This window comes from Lissotriton vulgaris, unplaced genomic scaffold (assembly GCF_964263255.1).
Source record: "Lissotriton vulgaris unplaced genomic scaffold, aLisVul1.2 SCAFFOLD_3398, whole genome shotgun sequence".
Taxonomy (NCBI): Eukaryota; Metazoa; Chordata; class Amphibia; order Caudata; family Salamandridae; genus Lissotriton; species Lissotriton vulgaris.
Window position 1 is genome coordinate 109,785 of NW_028240751.1, and position 16,875 is coordinate 126,659.

Consider the following 16,875-nt stretch of genomic DNA (forward strand, 5'->3'; position numbering starts at 1 on the left):
TAGCCAACAAACAGTTGGTCATCCACCCGGAACTGGCGTGTGCGATCCATATAAAATGAAAGCGCACGTTTAGGGTCCAGACGATGGAGCCGCTCTTCATCCTTTGAAGGATGCGGAGGCGGGAAGAAGGAAGGGAGGGTGATGGACTGCCCGATGTGAAAAGCAGAGACAGCTTTGGGCAGGAAAGAAGGTCTAGTCCTCAGAACCACCTTGCCTGGCAGAGGTGATGGCAACCAGGAAGGCCGTCTTTAACGTCAGGAGACGGAGAGGGCAGGAATGAAGTGGCTCAAAGGCAGCACACATCAAGAATGTTAGAACCAGGTTCAAGTCCCACTGAGGCATCACACACGGAACAGGTGGATACATGTGTGTGATGCCCTTCAAGAATCTTGTTACAATGGGGGACTTGAACAAAGAAGGTTGATCAGGCAGCCTGAGAAAGGCCGAAAGGGCAGAAAGGTAGCTCTTGATAGTGCCCAGAGCAGAGCCCTGCTGGGCAAGAGAAAGAAGGAAGAGAAGAACCTCAGAAAGAGGGGCAGAGAGAGGATCCACAGCCTTTGCTGTGCACCATGCCACAAACTTGTTCCACCGACAGGCGTATACCGATTTCGTGGAGGAACGCCTGGCTGCCAGAATCACATCACAGACTTCAGGAGGCAAGTCAAATGGCCTCAACTGTCGCCGCTCAATCTCCACGCATGGAGGTGGAGGCTGGACAGGTTCGGGTGGAGGACCGTCCCCTGCTGCTGCGACAGAAGGTCCTCCTGAAGGGGCAGGCGGATCGGGGGACCGACTGACATGCTGAGTAGCTCGGGATACCAGTACCTTCGAGCCCAGTCCGGAGCCACAAGGATGACTTGGGCCCGGTCGCGCCTGATCTTCTTCAGCAATCTGGGCAGAAGTGGTATAGGCGGAAAGGCGTATTACAGACCGCAACTCCACTCGCGCCGAAAGGCGTCGCTGTGCGAGTGCCGTCTTGGAAACTCCAACGTGCAGAACTGATGACATTGCGCGTTCTCTTCTGTGGCGAATAGATCTAACCAAAGCTCTCCCCATTGCCGAAAGAGGCCTTGCGCCACGTCCGAGTTCAGACGCCATTCGTGATCCATTGAGCACCGACGGCTGAGTTCGTCCGCCCTGGCGTTCAGAGAACCTGCCAGGTGTTGAACGGTCAGAGTCACGCCCTGACGTTCCAGCCATTGCCAGAGGTGCAGAGCCTCCTGGCAAAGGGTCCACGACCCCACCCCGCCCTGCTTGTTGCAGTACCACATGGCGGTGGTGTTGTCCGTGAACACCTGCACTACACTCCCGTTGACAAAGGGGAGGAATGCTTTCAGTGCCAAACGAATCGCCCGGAGCTCCAACAGGTTGATCTGGAGCCGGGACTCCGCCAGAGACCAGATGCCTCTGATCTCTGCCTCTCCCAGGTGGCCTCCCCAGCCCTGGAGGGACGCGTCCGTCACAACAACGTGCTCCGGTTGGGGAAGGGAGAGGGATCTGCCTCTGACCCAATCGCAGTCCGTAAGCCACCACTGCAGTTGTCTTGCAGTGCCCTCTGAGATCAAGACATGGTCGGACAGGTTGCCCTGATGCTTGGCCCACTGAAACTTCAGGTCCCACTGCAGAGCCCGCATCCGCCACCGGGCGTGATGCACCAGAAGGATGCAGGAGGCCATCAACCCCAGGAGCCGCAGCGTCAACCTGACCGAAACCCGGGATAACGGCTGAAAGATGGGAATCAAAGCCTGTATATCCTGGACCCGCCGTTCCGGAGGATAAACCCGAAACTGCGCCGAGTCGAGAACCGCTCCGATGAAAAGGAGCTTTTGAGAGGGACACAGGTGTGATTTCGGCACATTGATGGAAAACCCCAGCTCGTGCAGGAGGTCTGCCGTCATCTGAAGGTGGTGGACGACTGTCTGGGGCGAGCCCGCCTTCAACAACCAGTCGTCTAGGTAGGGGAAGACTGAAACCCCTAACCTGCGCAGATGGGCTGCGACCACCGCCATCACCTTTGTGAACACCCGTGGGGCGCTGGTAAGGCCGAAGGGGAGCACGATAAACTGAAAGTGCTCGTGGCCTACCGTGAACCGCAGGTAACGCCGATTTGCCGGCAGGACGGGAATGTGAAAGTACGCACCCTGCAAGTCCAACGCTACCATCCAGTCTTGCAGGTCGAGAGCAGCCAAGACCTGAGCCAAAGTCAACATCTTGAACTTCTCCTTCCGGAGGAAGCCGTTGACGCTCCTTATATCCAAGATAGGACGTAGGCCCCCTTTGTCCTTCTTGGGCACCAGAAAGTAGTGGGAATAGCAACCACGTCCTACTTCTGGCCCAGGAACGCGCTCGATGGCCCCCTTGGCCAAGAGGGCCGTAACTTCCTCCTGCAGAAGTGTCAAGTGGTCCCCCGACACACAGTGGTTCCGCAGTGGCATGGCTGGAGGAGTGGTCTCGAAGGGGAGGGAGTAGCCCCTTCGGACGAGCTGCAGCACCCACCTGTCCGATGTTATCGTGCGCCAGTGGGAGAGGTGATGGCGAACCCTGCCACCCACCGGCGTCACATGGGCCTGAAAGCACAGACTAGGAGGATTTAGTGGCGGATGCTGCGGGGGGAGGTGTGGTCTGACCTCGCCGCTGTCCCCGACCGCCACCCCGGTGGTTTCCACGGCCGCCGCCGCGTTGATAAGTCTGTTGCGGCGCGTGGCTGGCGGCACGTGTGGGACCGCCCCTTCCTTGGCCACGAAAGGAGCGAAACGAACGCGTTTGCTGGCGCTGGGTCGAGAGACCCAAGGACTTGGCCGTGACCCTGGAGTCCTTGAAGCGCTCCAGCGCGTGGTCCGCTTTGTCGCCAAACAGGCGACTGCCATCAAACGGCATGTCCATCAATGCATTCTGGACATCTGCCGAGAAGTTGGCGGATCTCAGCCAGGCGTGGGGACGAATCGCCACCGTCGTGGACATCACTCTGCCCAGTGAGTCGGTCGTATCAAGACCACACCTGATGGAGTATCTTCCTGCGTCTCGGCCTTCAATCATAGCCTTGCCGAGCTTAGCCCGTACCTCCGGCGGGCATTCAGGCAGCAGGTCCGCGACCGTATCCCACAGAGAGTGGGTGTAGCGGCCCAAGAGGCACGCGGTGTTGCAAGACCGCAGTCCCAGACTCAAGGACGAAAAGACCTTTTTGCCATACTGGTCGTACCTCTTAGATTCAGTCGGGTGGGGCCGACGGGAATGCGGTTTGAGAAGTGGAGGCTTGGATCACCAGACTCTCAGGGGTGGGATGGGTGGACAGAAACTTGGGGTCGTCCGAACACGGACGGTGGCGTCTGGCCACGTTCCGGTCAACAGGCGAACCTGAAGCGGGCCTGGACCACGTGCCCAAAAGAACGTCAGTTAAGGCCTCGTTGAACGGCAGCAGTGGCTCCTGTGGGCATGACTGCTGTTTGAGGACCTCAGTGAGGATGTTAGTCCTCACGGCCGCGACGGGGAGCACAAGGTTTAGGGCCTTGGCAGCCCTCATCAACACCACTGAATAACTGCCCCCTCCTCCGAAGCCACGGTAGGAGGTGAGACAAAGCCAGGGTTGGGGGGAGTCGTCCAGACCACTGGCGTCACCCAAGTCACCCGTCCAGTCCACGTCGTACTGACAATCACGGGTCAGAGGGTCCTCAGACCCCTCCCACTACTCTCCGTAATCTACATCTTCACCATATTCGGAGTCAACAATGTAGACCGGCTCCTTGGGGTTCACAGGCCCCATCGGCGTCGAGCCCGGCGTCGGACGACGCCGGTCCAGACTCCGCGTCCGGCGCCGGAGAGGGAATGGGGACGGCGTCGAGGCAGGATCACCCGAACCGCTAGGGCCCCCGGACGGGACCACAGGGCCCGAAGGCGCCGCGGAACCCGTCGGAGGAGACAGAGCCCTCATGGCCATGAGGAATGCCTCTATCTCCTCGGGCGACGCGCCTTGCCCAGGGACCGCAGGGTATGGAGCAGGCCGCATCGGCATCGGCGACTCACGCGGAGCCGCGGGGTGGGGCCACCCGAACCCACAGCCGCATCGCGCGAGCGTCGGGGGTACGATGAGGACGCCCCGACTTCTTGTGCTTCCTACCTGAGGAACCAGAGGAATGGTAACGACTTCCGGAGCGGCGACGGCTCCGCGACCGCTCCCTCGACCTCCGGCCGGACCGGGACCGCTCTCGACGCGGGGCCGACACCCGGAGCACGAGCAGCTTGCGGGACAGCTCCAGTCTAGCTTTATTCGTCAAGGCCCGGCAATCGACGCAGGAGTCCATGTCGTGGTCGGGGCCCAGGCACCGGAGGCAGAGCCGGTGATGGTCTGTGACCGACATCGTACGGTCACAGTCGTCACAATTCTTAAAACCGGGCATCCTACCGGCACCGTAGAAGAGTTCAAAAAAGATCAAAGATCAAAAACTTGGTCAAAAGACCGGAGTACTGCACTTCTCGGATCTGCGCGCGGAGGCGGCGTCTATATACTCCAGCGACGTCATCACGGCGCACGACGCCGACGACGGACGCGGAGCCGCAGGGGACGCCTGCAGACGACGCCTACCGACGCGCAGGGGTACTGCTACGCAAAAGTTTCCGGATCCAGACTGACGCCTGAGGATATTCTAAGGTAAGGAATCTAATACTAACCTGTTTCTTTCAGATATCCAATGTTCCCAACACTTTTGATGAAGACAGTACCATGGATGTGTGGGTGGGTCTACTACACAGGGCTTACCAACTTTTACACTACATCAAGATCAAATTAAAACTATATTTACTTCACACACATTTTACTATCCCTGTCAGTTAAAATAGGCCCATCCACATATGTACGGTATTGCAGTTATAGGTCTAATTGTGACCATTCAGTGGTAGGAGTTTTGATTTTCCCTATGCAATCCAGAACTTGAAAAAATAAATGTGAGCAAATAATTTTCTTTAACCAGCATACGAAATTTTGGGTAAGAAAAGTGATGGAATCCTCACCACACAACCAGTGTTCAGATACACCTAATGTTGGCAGGTTCTAATGCAGGTCACAGCATTAAAGCTCCAGGCATAAGTTTGTGCCCTAAAAAAACCTCAGGCTCTGTTTGGAGTTTTTTCGGAGTCTCTGGAAAAAATAAACAGTGTCCAGAACCCATGATTGGGCTAAGATGAGTGTCTTCACCCCAGTATTTGTATTTAAACCCTAAGATCTGCAAGAGATCAGGCACTTTTGAAATTAAATTACCTGAATCATCATCAAGGAACATACATGGTGCTTACCTTTCAATCAACTGTAATAAACACCTGTTATCTATGATCATGGGGCACTCCTAAAAACAACAAATTAAACTTGGTCCATCCGAGAAGAATTTTCAATGGTCTGAGGTCTCGAGAAGAAGGACTCGCAAGTAAGTAGCAATTACCATCTTGTTTTTTCCTTAAAAACTTGGTGGTGCATTGTTAGGTCTGCCCAACGCACACTTCATTTAGATACTTGTACACAAATGAATTGCTCTCAAGATGTGACCTTTCCTTTAAAATAGTTTCATATTGAATACTTTTCATATACACCAGAAACACTTCAGGTTTTCATCATTTTGCTATTAGAATCTTACCCTGCTCTGGACCCACCAAAGAATCATGGTACGACTATACACATTAAGCACTACTAAACTCAAAACTAACTTTGCTCCTCAGTCTGCCCAGTAAGTACATGCCAGATTCCCATTTTATATTAGAAAAATGTATTGCACTTAACACATAATTACCTTTTTGCCTTGTCTCTTTTGTGCTTTTGGGCTAGCAATAGGAACCAACTGTGGAATCTCTTCATCATCATCTTGAACAGGGGCTTGTCCACTGGTTTTAGATTTCCCCATTTTCTCCTTCCGTTTCTGCTTAGATTTAATTGGGGCAGGACCATCATTTTTTGTTTCTGTTGCCTCAGGTGTGGCAGAAGTGGCTTTAGACGCAGGGTTTATTCGGCGTTTCCTCACAATTTTTTTCTAATGACGCAAAAAAATACATTAAGGTCAAAGATGAAATAAATACTGCAGTGCCGTAATTAGGCACCTAATGAAATTCGGAGTAGTTTTATTGCCATTAATGTTAATATAAAATAATGCAGTTAAACCATTTAAGGTAACCAGTATCCTCACTTAGAGCATCCCCTTTTATTAGGCAAGGCATATTCAGGCAAAAATATGTCTTTGTTTCCACAGAAGTGTAAAGGATAATTTCAGTAGAAACAATAGCATCCCCGTTAGGGCAACTGAGTAGCAGAGGAGGGCATATCACCACCAGCAGGAGCATGAGATATGTAGCACTATACACATACTCATCTCATTTTCCTTTGTTTAGGGATATGCCCAAGTTTATCCTTTGCAAACATGTAATGTGATCTTCATCTGAGGCTTAATTCTTTGCGTGCATCGGCCGGGAGCCATCCGAAGTCACAGTGGGAGCGTGCGTCGGACGGCTCCCGGCCGCCCTAGAACTCACCCATGGGAGAAGCACTGGTGCTCCCCTGTGGGCCACCCTTCATGCTAACTGTATTAGATATATATTCTAAGTCTTTGTGTCCTCTGATCCTCACAAAAAAGGTGTGATTTGAAGAGTGCCAATGCGTTTCGACCTTCTGTACTTGACCTCTATTTCTCAAATGAAGACTTAGAATATATATTGAATACGGTTAGCGTGTGGAACTCATATCTAACTGTTGAAGAAAGGATAAAAAGAGAACCAAGACTGTCCCTGACTCCCAGTAGAGCATTAGTAAAGCTGAAGCAGAGAGCCCAATTAAGAAAGGTTCCAGCAACATAACAAGAAGCTGTAGGACAAATTTAATGTACACAAAATATATGTAAATATGTATAGTTTTGTAATGGGAATAAGAATGTATATTGCTTTTTCCTTTAATATTTTGTATTGTATTTGCACAAGTATTGTAATATCACGCCATGTGGGTAATATAATCTATATGGATTTTTACAAGAGAAGTTTGGTTTAAGGAACCTTTAAAAACAAAAAACAAAATACACAAGAAATGATCTAAAGGCCATTAGTAAATAAAGAGAACTAATGTGGCTATAGTAATAGTTTGATTTATGGTCTCAGGGGTACCTCATGCTTACTTATTTACGTGGATTCTTTCCCCTGTAGTCCTTAACCGAATCACTCCTCTTCTTTGTCATTTAGGAATGCCCACCAGACACTAGGGCTTTTTTTTTTAAAATGCAGTTTGTCGGGGAGCAGCCCCTTGGGCAAGGGTCGCTCCTCTTCGGGGAGCAATTCTTTTGGCCGTTTATTCCCTCCTTGGCGGGGGCAGATTGGCTTAAAAAAATAAAAACATTTAGTAGTGTGCCAACTAGTCCACCAGTAATTTTATTTAATGTGTTTGGGGAGCGGCCCCTTAGGCAAGGGTCGCTCCCCTTTGGGGAGCATTTGTTTAGTCCGTTTGTGCCCCCATGGGAGGTCAGATTGGCCCAATTAAATAAATAATTTTATTGTGTGACCACTTGGCCATGTATGTGGGGAACGGCACCTTGGAGAAGGGTCACTACTTTTGGGAGCATTTATTATGGCTGTTTCTGGCCCCTTGAGTGCAGATCGGCCTTATGTTATTAGGCCTTTCTGCCCCCAAGGGGAGCAGAACTTATAAGACACCAGGGATTGTGTTTGTGTTGTTGGGGAGCGACCCCTTGGGCAAGGGTCCCTCCCCTTTATAGGGTGTTTATTGTTGCAGTTTCTGATTGGCCATATGTTTTCAGGTTCATCTGTCCCCAAGGGGGGCAGAAGCCACTAGACATCAGGGTTTCTTAAATGTTGGTTTAGGCAGTGACCCATTGGGCAAGAGTCGCTTCCTTTTTATGGGGGTGAATTTTGGCTGTTTCTGCCCCCTTTGTGGGCAGATCGGCCTTCTACTTTTAGGCCCACCTACTCCCAGCTAGTCTGGTGTATTGTGTGTGGGCTAGTGCATTAAGTGCATACGTGATTGCAATATTGTAATATTGTATTTCTTCTTTTTATTCTAGTGCAAAGCTTTTGATTCTGATTTGCAGTTTCAGCAGTGTTTGATCTTCAGTTGTGCCTAGTTGCATTTATTTGGTAAGAAAAACATTTTTGTTGTGTTTACTCCAAATGAGTATTATTGTCATGCAGGAAGGAATTTTTTGTAAGTGGTGTCATAATAGCAGCATATTTACTAAGTGTTTTGAGCATGAAATTCTTTGTGATGTGTTTTGCTTTGCCTTATGTGTAATTTTCTTTTCTAGTAGGATATTGTTGGTCCTTACTGTGTCTGTGCATAGTAGGGGGCGGCGAGTTTAGCAGCTTCTTGCAAGTGAGTGGCATAGTTTGAGTATATAGGTCTTTGTAATAAAGCCACATTTTGTTTATGACTTTTTTTTAAGTGTTTGTTGAGGTTGACTTGTTTGAACAGTTACCTTTATTAGTCAGGATTATGGCTAGCAGCAGAATACTGCTTAGCAGATGGTTGAAATACTTTTTGAATCTTCCTCTGACCATGATTATGAGACTGACTGTGTCCGAGGGAGAGGAGGGAGTGCAAGTTTCTGGCAGTGAGGCTTCTGTCGACAAGGAATCATCTGATGATGAACCTACTCTCAGCGCGGATAAAGCTACTCTTAGTGCAGATGAAATACCTGTTTTAGAGGAGGACACTGAGGTATCGATGGTGCAGCATGAGGCATTTGGATTGCAGACTGGGGATGCAAGGCTTCCTACTGGAAATGCTGCATAAAACGCCTCATTAACTTCTTGCCGGCGGACTGCCGTAAAACTGTGATCCAGGCATTGATCATATCACACCTCGATTATGCCAATGCCCTCTACCTTGGTATCACAGCAGGCCTCTGCCATAAACTTCAGACGGTCCAAAATGCCGCCGCCCGGCTGGTGGAGAGCATTCCTGCTAGACACCATATCACTCCACACCTCCGCAAACTCCATTGGCTGCCCATAGCCAAAAGATGTGTGTTCAAGGCCATGACATTGGCCTACCGAGCATCAAAAGGCAGTGGATCGGCACACCTGAAAAACACTCTGCGACCCTATGCCAACTCCAGGACCTTACGATCCAATACCCTCCACTTCCTGGAAACTCCCCGATTTAAACGCTCTCGGGCAGGTGGAAAAACCTTTGAGGTCTGTACCTCTCAGCGCTGGAACAAGCTCCCACTAGCCTTACGCACTTGTCAGTCAGAATCAGCCTTCCGTAAATCCCTGAAAACACATCTATTCTCCTCTTAAACAGTGGAATTCTGACCCCTGACCTCTATTTTTCAGAGTTCTCAGCGCCGGGACGCCCCGTTGGGGCCGCTGCGCGCTTTACAAAATACTCAAATAAATAAAATAAATAAGGGTTGATCAAAAATGGTGCAGCCGGTGTTGCCTGCCTTTAGTGGTCATGCAGGGTGTAGAGTGAATTGTCATTTTTTTTGCCCGCACAGGTTTTTTAGTTGTTTATGAATGTTGCATTTTTGGCGGAGATTGTCGAGTTGACTAGTTTGTATGCTGAACAGTTTTTGAGGGACAACAGTGCCAGACTTAGGCTCTGCTCTAGAGCTACCCAGTAGACTCCCACAAATCTGAATGAGATGAAGTTTTTGGGTTTTACTTTTTTGATGGGCTTGATAAGGAAACCGCCCCTGGCTTCATATTGGTCTACCAGTCCATTGATGGCAACAGACATATTTCCTGCAATTAGGAGTGTGATCAGTTTTGACTTTTGCTTCGGATGCTGGATTTTGTTGATAATTGTTTGGCGTTGCCACAAGATCACCCTGTTTGTGACCGTCCTTTTAAAATTCAGCCCGTTCTTGAACACTTTGAAGATCGATTTTCAGAGATAAATAGTCCAGGGAAAGAAATAGCTGTTGATGAGTCTTCTGTCCTGTTCAAGGGCTGTTTGCTTTTTTTAGACAGTACATTCCTAGCAAGAGGGCACATTATGGAATTAAGATGTATATGATGTCTGAGAGTAGGACAGGATTTGTCCATAATTTACGGGTGTAGACTGGTAGGGATTCCACGATTGACGCTCCTGGTTGTCCGTACACTTTAGGAGTTTCAGAGAAAATTGTGTGGGAACTTGCTAGAGGACTGTTTAACAAAGGTCACCATTTGTACCTTAACTTCTACACTGCTGTGCAATTGTTTAGGTAATTGATCAAAGTGGACACTCTTGCTTGTGGCACTGTAAACCGTAAGGGTTACCCAAAAGAGCTTGTTTGTAAAAAGCTTCCGAGGTGACAGTGTAGTGCATTGCGTAGTGAGGATCTGCTAGCTGTTAAATTTGTGGACAGAAGGGATGTGTACATGTTAACTACCATCCATGATGACAGTACTTCACCTGTGACTGTTTGGGGTCAGGTTGCTGAAGTGCACAAACCTATGTGCATTGTAGACTACAATAAGCACATTGGTGGTGTCGATTGAGTAGATCAGAGGTTGGAACCTTATACTGTTGTTCGCAAGGCAAACATTTGGAATAAGAAGTTGGCCATTCAGCTCCTCAATTTAGCAACTTTTAATGCTTTTGCTATGTTCAAGGAGTGTTCTCCTGCGTCAAAGATTACTTTTGTTCTGTTTCAGGAGCCTATGATAAGCCTATGATAAGCAGCCTTGTTGTAGTGGAACAGGCAAGTGTTCCCTAGAGTTGGAGTGGTGGAGGATGTGTCTAGATTGAACGATCGCCACTTTCCTGATTTAAATCCTCCCATGCCCCCAAAAATCCAATCCCTGTAAGAGATGTATGGTCTGTTTGCAAATAGTCGTATGCACTGTGCTGATTGTCCTTCTAATCTTAAGCTGTGTGTGCCCATATGTTTAAGATTTTTTCACACACACCAGAGTTTTTGGGAGCAACCGTGAATCTAATAGTGTACTAGCTGGTCTGTATGGTTTTATAGTTGTTCAGTTTCACGATTGGCATTATAATGAGGTCTTTAGTCACCGCTGTTGTGTTTGTAGTTCTAGTTGTGTACTAGTGCTTGGCTGGTGGTGTGCATGGATTGGCGCTCGGCTGGCAGCGTGCGTGGACTGGGCTCGTGCATGGCTAGCGGTGTGAGTGGGCTGGCACTTGTATGGCGGTGTGAGTGGGCTGGCGCTTGGCTGGCGGTGTGGGCGGACTGGTGTTTGGCTGACTGTGTGCGATTAGTGACTTGCTGCTGGTCATTACACACACTGTTCGCCAAACGCCACTGCACACACTAAGTCAACTACCAGCTGGTGTGATTACGGTCTCAGTCATGTGGGCGCATGAAAGTGATGGTCCCTTAAATGGCGCGGTCGGTGGATGTGAGCGTTGTAATGTGCTGGGCCCGCAGCTGGCGGTTTGAAAGGTCTTGCGTTTCACGTGTGAAAGGTGTGTGAACTGCCTCTAAAGAGGTTGGTGCCATGCCGTAGCTTTACAATGAACGAGCTGAGTGTCTTTGGTTCAGGTTTTTAACCTTTTAATTATTAACAGTCCATTTCCTTTTGTGAAATATCTGGTTAATAACATTTTAAGCTCTGAACCTTCACTCACCCTTGTACCAAATCCAACCAGTATGTTTGTCTACTAAAATAGTTCTTTTAAAGTAATATTTGTCTTTCTCTGCCAGGGTGTACTTTGTCTGTTGATGTGAGTGTTGTAATGTGCTGGGACCAAAGCTGGTGGTGTGAACATGTGTCAAGTATGAAAGGTGTGTGAATGGCCTGTAAAGAGGTTGGTGCCTTGTGGCTTTGGTTCAGGTTTTTAGCATTTTAATTATTAACAGTGCATTTCCTTTTTGTGAAATCTCTTGTTAATAACATACATTTTAAACCTTTCACTCACCCTCCTGCCAAATCTAACCAGTATGTGTGTGTGCTTGAGGAATAGATCATATGTGTCTTATCTGTCTTTCTGTGCTAAGGTTTAGTTTGCCTCTAGGGAAAATTTACCAACTTTAGATATTTTTGTAAACCAAAAAAGAAATTTGGAGTACTGGGTTGTGTGCCCCTCATGGATCAAAATACAATTTTTTTTTACACACGATGCCAGGGAAAGCTACCAAACCAACACATGTCTGAAAACTAGACACCCAGGGGAGTCCAGGGAGGTATGGCTTACATAGACCCTAGCCCCCCCCCCCCCTTCACCCCCCCAACGTTTTCCTACCCAGAATCCCCGTCTCTCTATAGAAATGGTACCTCTCTTGTTCGGTTTGCTGAAGTACCTGCGACAGGCAAGGTCCAGAAAACGTATCGTCGGGACATCAAAATTACCTATCACAAAACAAACTTATTTTGCAAAGGGGCTCACCTGGGTTTCTGGCCCCAGGCTCCGAGGCTATCTAGGAAAACCAACCAAACTCTCGCGTTTCTGAAAACTAGGCACCTGGGGGAGTCCAGGGAGGTGTGGCTTGCGTGGACCTTCCCCACACTTTTCCCTACCCAGAATCCCCTGCAAGCCTCAAATGTGGCTGAAAAAAACATCACTTTTTCAACACATTTTTGTGTGGGATCATGATTTCAATACCACGAACCGTACAGTTTCTTACCTGTCGGAGTAGTTTTGCAGCTTGAAGACTTTCTGGATTCACTATGCTGTGCATTATTCTGCCATCCAGTAGTTGGGTCCAGAATTTTAGTATTTCTTCTTTTCTTTTAGTGGCCCAGGAGGGCGTCAACATACCACCATTTGGTGTCCTTCCTGACGTCGACACTCTTCCCCCGGAAGCTCCCACCTTTGGTCGCCATCTTTGGATTCTTTTTTCTTGTCTGGTGTTACTCTGGTTTCTCTTTAATCTTGTAAAGTCTTTCTCCAGTTCTAATCTCTTTCCTCCCGTCTCATCTTTCTGGTGGAGGAGGGTGGGTTCGCTAGTGAATCCAGAAAGTCTTCAAGCTGCAAAACTACACCGACAGGTATGAAACGATACCTTTTGCAGCGTGAATCTTTCTGGATTTACTATGCTGTGAATAGAATTTGTAGCGGTTTGTGCTTATTGTGGTGGTTGAGTGGAAAATGACCTCTGGTTACTGAATATGTGTTGTAAGACCTGTCCCACTTGCGCTTCCTTGTTCATTTGGATATCTACACAGTAGCGCTTAGTGAACATGCGTGCTGAAGACCATGTTGCAGCTTGGCAAATGTCTTGAGTAGGTGTTTTAGCTAGAAACGCAATTGTAGCTCCTTTCTTCGTTGAGTGAGCATGGGCAGCTCCTTGTAACAGTTGTCCTCCTTGTTTGTGGCAGAGTTGTATGGTTTGTGCAATCTACCGTGCAATGATATTTCTGGTAACTAGCCATCCCAAACAACTGCTGGCAAAAGATACAAAGAATTGCTTTGTTTTTCTGCACTCTTTTGTCCTTACCCTATAGTGCATTACTGCCCTCCTGGCGTCCAGTGTTTGTATCGACCTTTCTGTGCTTGTGGATAGTTTTTGGAACAAACTTGGTTTTTGAATTGTCTGATTGATGTGGAACCGTGACACCATCTTTGGCATGAAACGTGGGTCCGTTCTCATAACAATCCTATCATTGTGTATTTGTAGGTAGGGTTCTTGAAGTGTTAGCGCTTGTATTTCTTAGCGATGTGATATCTACTAAGAAGGTTGTCTTTAGTGTGAGCATGTGCAGTGTAGCTTTGTGAATAGGCTCAAATGGTGCATTCATCTATTGAGTTAGCACTACGTTGAGGTTCCATGCTGGTGCTGGCATTCTGCTTGGGGGTGCGATCCTTTTTGCTCCTTCTAGGAATCTTTTTACCACCTGTGAGGTGAAGAAACGTTTCCCTGTTTTTCCTCTTGTGTAAGTCACTATCTCCGCTAAGTGCACCCTTAGGGATGTGTAGCTTAGTTTATTCTGTAGTAGATGTGTGAAGTATTTTAGTACTGTTGATTCCCTTGTAATCTTCCTTTGTAGTTTTTCCCTAAGACACCATTTCGGAGAATCTTTTCCACTTTGCTACGTAGCACTTTCTTGTGGTAGGTCTCCTTGCCTCAGAGTACCGCCATTGTGCTTGTTTGATGTGCGCAAACTAGGTCCACAGGAGCCACAATGCTAGGCTGAGGATCTCTGGCTCTGGGTGTATCACTCTTCAGTTTTGCATTGTTAACAGGTCCTTTCTGGCGGGGAACCTGTGTGCGGGCGTTTGTGCCATCTCCATGATCTGTGAGAACGAACAGTTTCTTACCTGTCGGTGTAGTTATGCAGCTTGAAAATACTGGATTCACTATGCTTTGCGTTATTCCGCGGTCTAGTGGTTGGGTGCGGAATCTTAGTCTTTTCTTTTTTTTTTGTAGCTCAGGTGGGCGTCAACGCCCCACCTTCTGGTGTACTTCCTGTGACATGGGCACGCTTCCTGCGGAAGCTCCCACCTTTGGGAGCCATCTTCAAATTCTTTTTCCGCCATTGGGTCTGGATTGTCACCGAGAGGCTCCAGAGTTTTTGGAGGAAAGAAGACGAAAAAGACGAATTTTACACAGAAAAGATTGGAGAAAACACTGAGGAACAAGATCACCAAGCCGGGACGACGAAGAAGGAGGAGAACTTCGATGTCCAATGGAGAACGCGCACACAGGGGGCCCCCGAGCGCAGGAATGGACAAGACACCTTTTAAATTCTGCCGTAACTACCACCACAAATACGCGCAGAAGGACCAGTGCCCGGTTTTCAACCTCTGCCTACCGGTCGACCACGAGAGCAAGGACTGCAACGCCTGCTCCTTCTTTACCCCGAAGACCCTCAGGGTTAGAGAGAGACAGAGAAGAGCCAACTACAGCATGCAAGGCAAAGGCCAACCCCCGTCGCTTCGGGACTTGGGCCTCTCCAGCGACGACAATGACAACATCGCGGAGGGACCAGATGACTACTTGGTCGTAGAAACCGATAAGAAAACATCTAAAGAGGTAGGAGAGACGTCGACCCCTAAACCCTCAACAGACTCTCAAAGGGAGCACTGGCGCAGAAAATCTCGATGGCCGCAGCTGCATCCAAGGACAAACACCCCAGCGGATCCTTCGAAAAGGACTCCCAGGCGTCGAAGACCGGCGAAAAGCCACGGTCGTCGAAGCACGTCCCTGAAAAGGACTGTTCGACTTCGAAGGAGAAGGACTGGACGTCGAAGTTCTCCTCCTTCTTCGTCGTCCCGGCTTGATCTTGTTCCTCGGGGTCCTCTCCAATCTTTTCCGTGTAAAATTAGTCTTTTCTCGTCTTCTTTCCTCCAAAAACTCTGGAGCCTCTCGGTGACGATCCAGACCCAACGGCAGAAAAAAGAATCTGAAGATGGCGCCCAAAGGTGGGAGCTTCAGCAAGAAGCGCGCAGACGTCACAGGAAGTACACCAGAAGGTGGGACGTAGACGCCGACATGGGCTACAAAAAAAAAAAAAGAAGAAGAAAGAAAAGACTACGATTTCGGACCAAACTACTAGACCGCGGAATAATGCACAGCATAGTGAATCCAGAAAGATTCACGCTGCAAAACCAGGTTTGTTTGGCCCATTGAGGTGCTATGAGAATTAGCGTCATGTTGCTGAATCTGCATTTGTTTAGTAGTACCCTGCGTAGCAATGGTATTGTTGGAAAAGCATAGGCAAATGTCCCCGATCAGCTTCTCCATAGCGCATTCCCTAAGGACTGATTGCACTGTAGCCTGGATGTGAAGTTTTGGCATTTTGCTGTGTTGCAAATAGGTCTATTTGGGGAGTACCCCATTTGTGGAATATCTTCTGGATTTCTTGATGGTTGATTTCCAATTTGTGGGATGCGGACATCTGTCTGCTGAGCCTGTCTGCTTCCACATTATCCTTCCCAGGTAGATGTATCGCTAACAAGTCTATTTGTCTTGGGATTGCCCATCTCCATATTTCCTGTGCTTGCAGAGATTGCGTCACTGACAGTGTCCCTCCTTGCAAGTTGATGTAGAATATGGTAGTTGTATTGTCTGTTTGCATTACTACAGTGTTTCTGTATAGCTGTTTCTGAAAGCCTTTTAAGGCTAGGAACACTGTTTTTAGTTCTAGGTAGTTGATGTGCTTTATCACATCCTATGGTGACCACAATCCCCTTACTTTGAGGTTGTTTGTGTGCTGTCGCCACCCCATCTGGGAGGAGTCTGTTGTAATGGTTACTGTTGGAGTTGGTTGTGAGAATGGTCTCCCTTGTGCCATGTTCTTTTTGTTCCACCATGCTATTTATTGCTATACTGCTTGCGTGACAACCACTAGATCCTCCCAACTCCCTGGCGCTTATGACGATTGTTGCTGGATCCATTCTTGGAATGGTCTTATGTGTAGGTGGATATTTGGGACCAAATGTATGCATGACGCCATCAGTCCCATCAGTTTGCTCACTGTCCTCACTTTCAGAGCTCGCCCCTTGCGGTAAAGACGTGTCTCCTTCCATATTGCCACGGTTCTCTTTGCACTTGGAATCACCTTGCTCTATATGGTGTTGATCTCCACCCCTAAGAATATCTTCACTTGTTCTGGTTCTATTGATAATTTTCCCCAATGGATTGGGCTAGTGTTTGTATCACTACTTCCATGTGCCCCTTGCACTGGTTGTATGAGTTTGCTTTTACAAGCCAGTCGTCGAGGAACGGGTATACGTGTATTCCTTGCGTCCTTAAGTGTGCTGCTACTGCTGCCAGGCATTTTGTGAAAACCCTTGGTGCAGATTTGGGTCTGTATGCAAACACTGAACTGGTAGTGAGTTTTGTTTATCATAAACCTGAGGAGATGTTTGTGTTTGCTGGTGATGGGGATGTGCAAGTAAGCACCCTTTAAGTCGATGGTTGCCATGTAATCTCCTTCTTGTAGCTGTGGTATAACCACTTGGAGTGATTTCATCTTGAACCTTTGAGTTTTTATGAACCTGTTTAA

General features: G+C 48.4%; 1 protein-coding gene across 1 annotated transcript in view; it reads right to left on the reverse strand.

Moving 5' to 3' along the window:
* Positions 1–16,875, reverse strand: part of RSL1D1 (ribosomal L1 domain containing 1) — a gene marked incomplete at its 5' end in the record, with an annotated part of 147,286 nt that overhangs the window by 14,947 nt on the left and 115,464 nt on the right. The window contains one exon of the mRNA XM_086947952.1: positions 5,775–6,011. Within this exon, the coding sequence (XP_086804078.1) occupies positions 5,775–6,011 (237 nt within the window). The remainder of the gene's footprint in view (positions 1–5,774; positions 6,012–16,875) is intronic.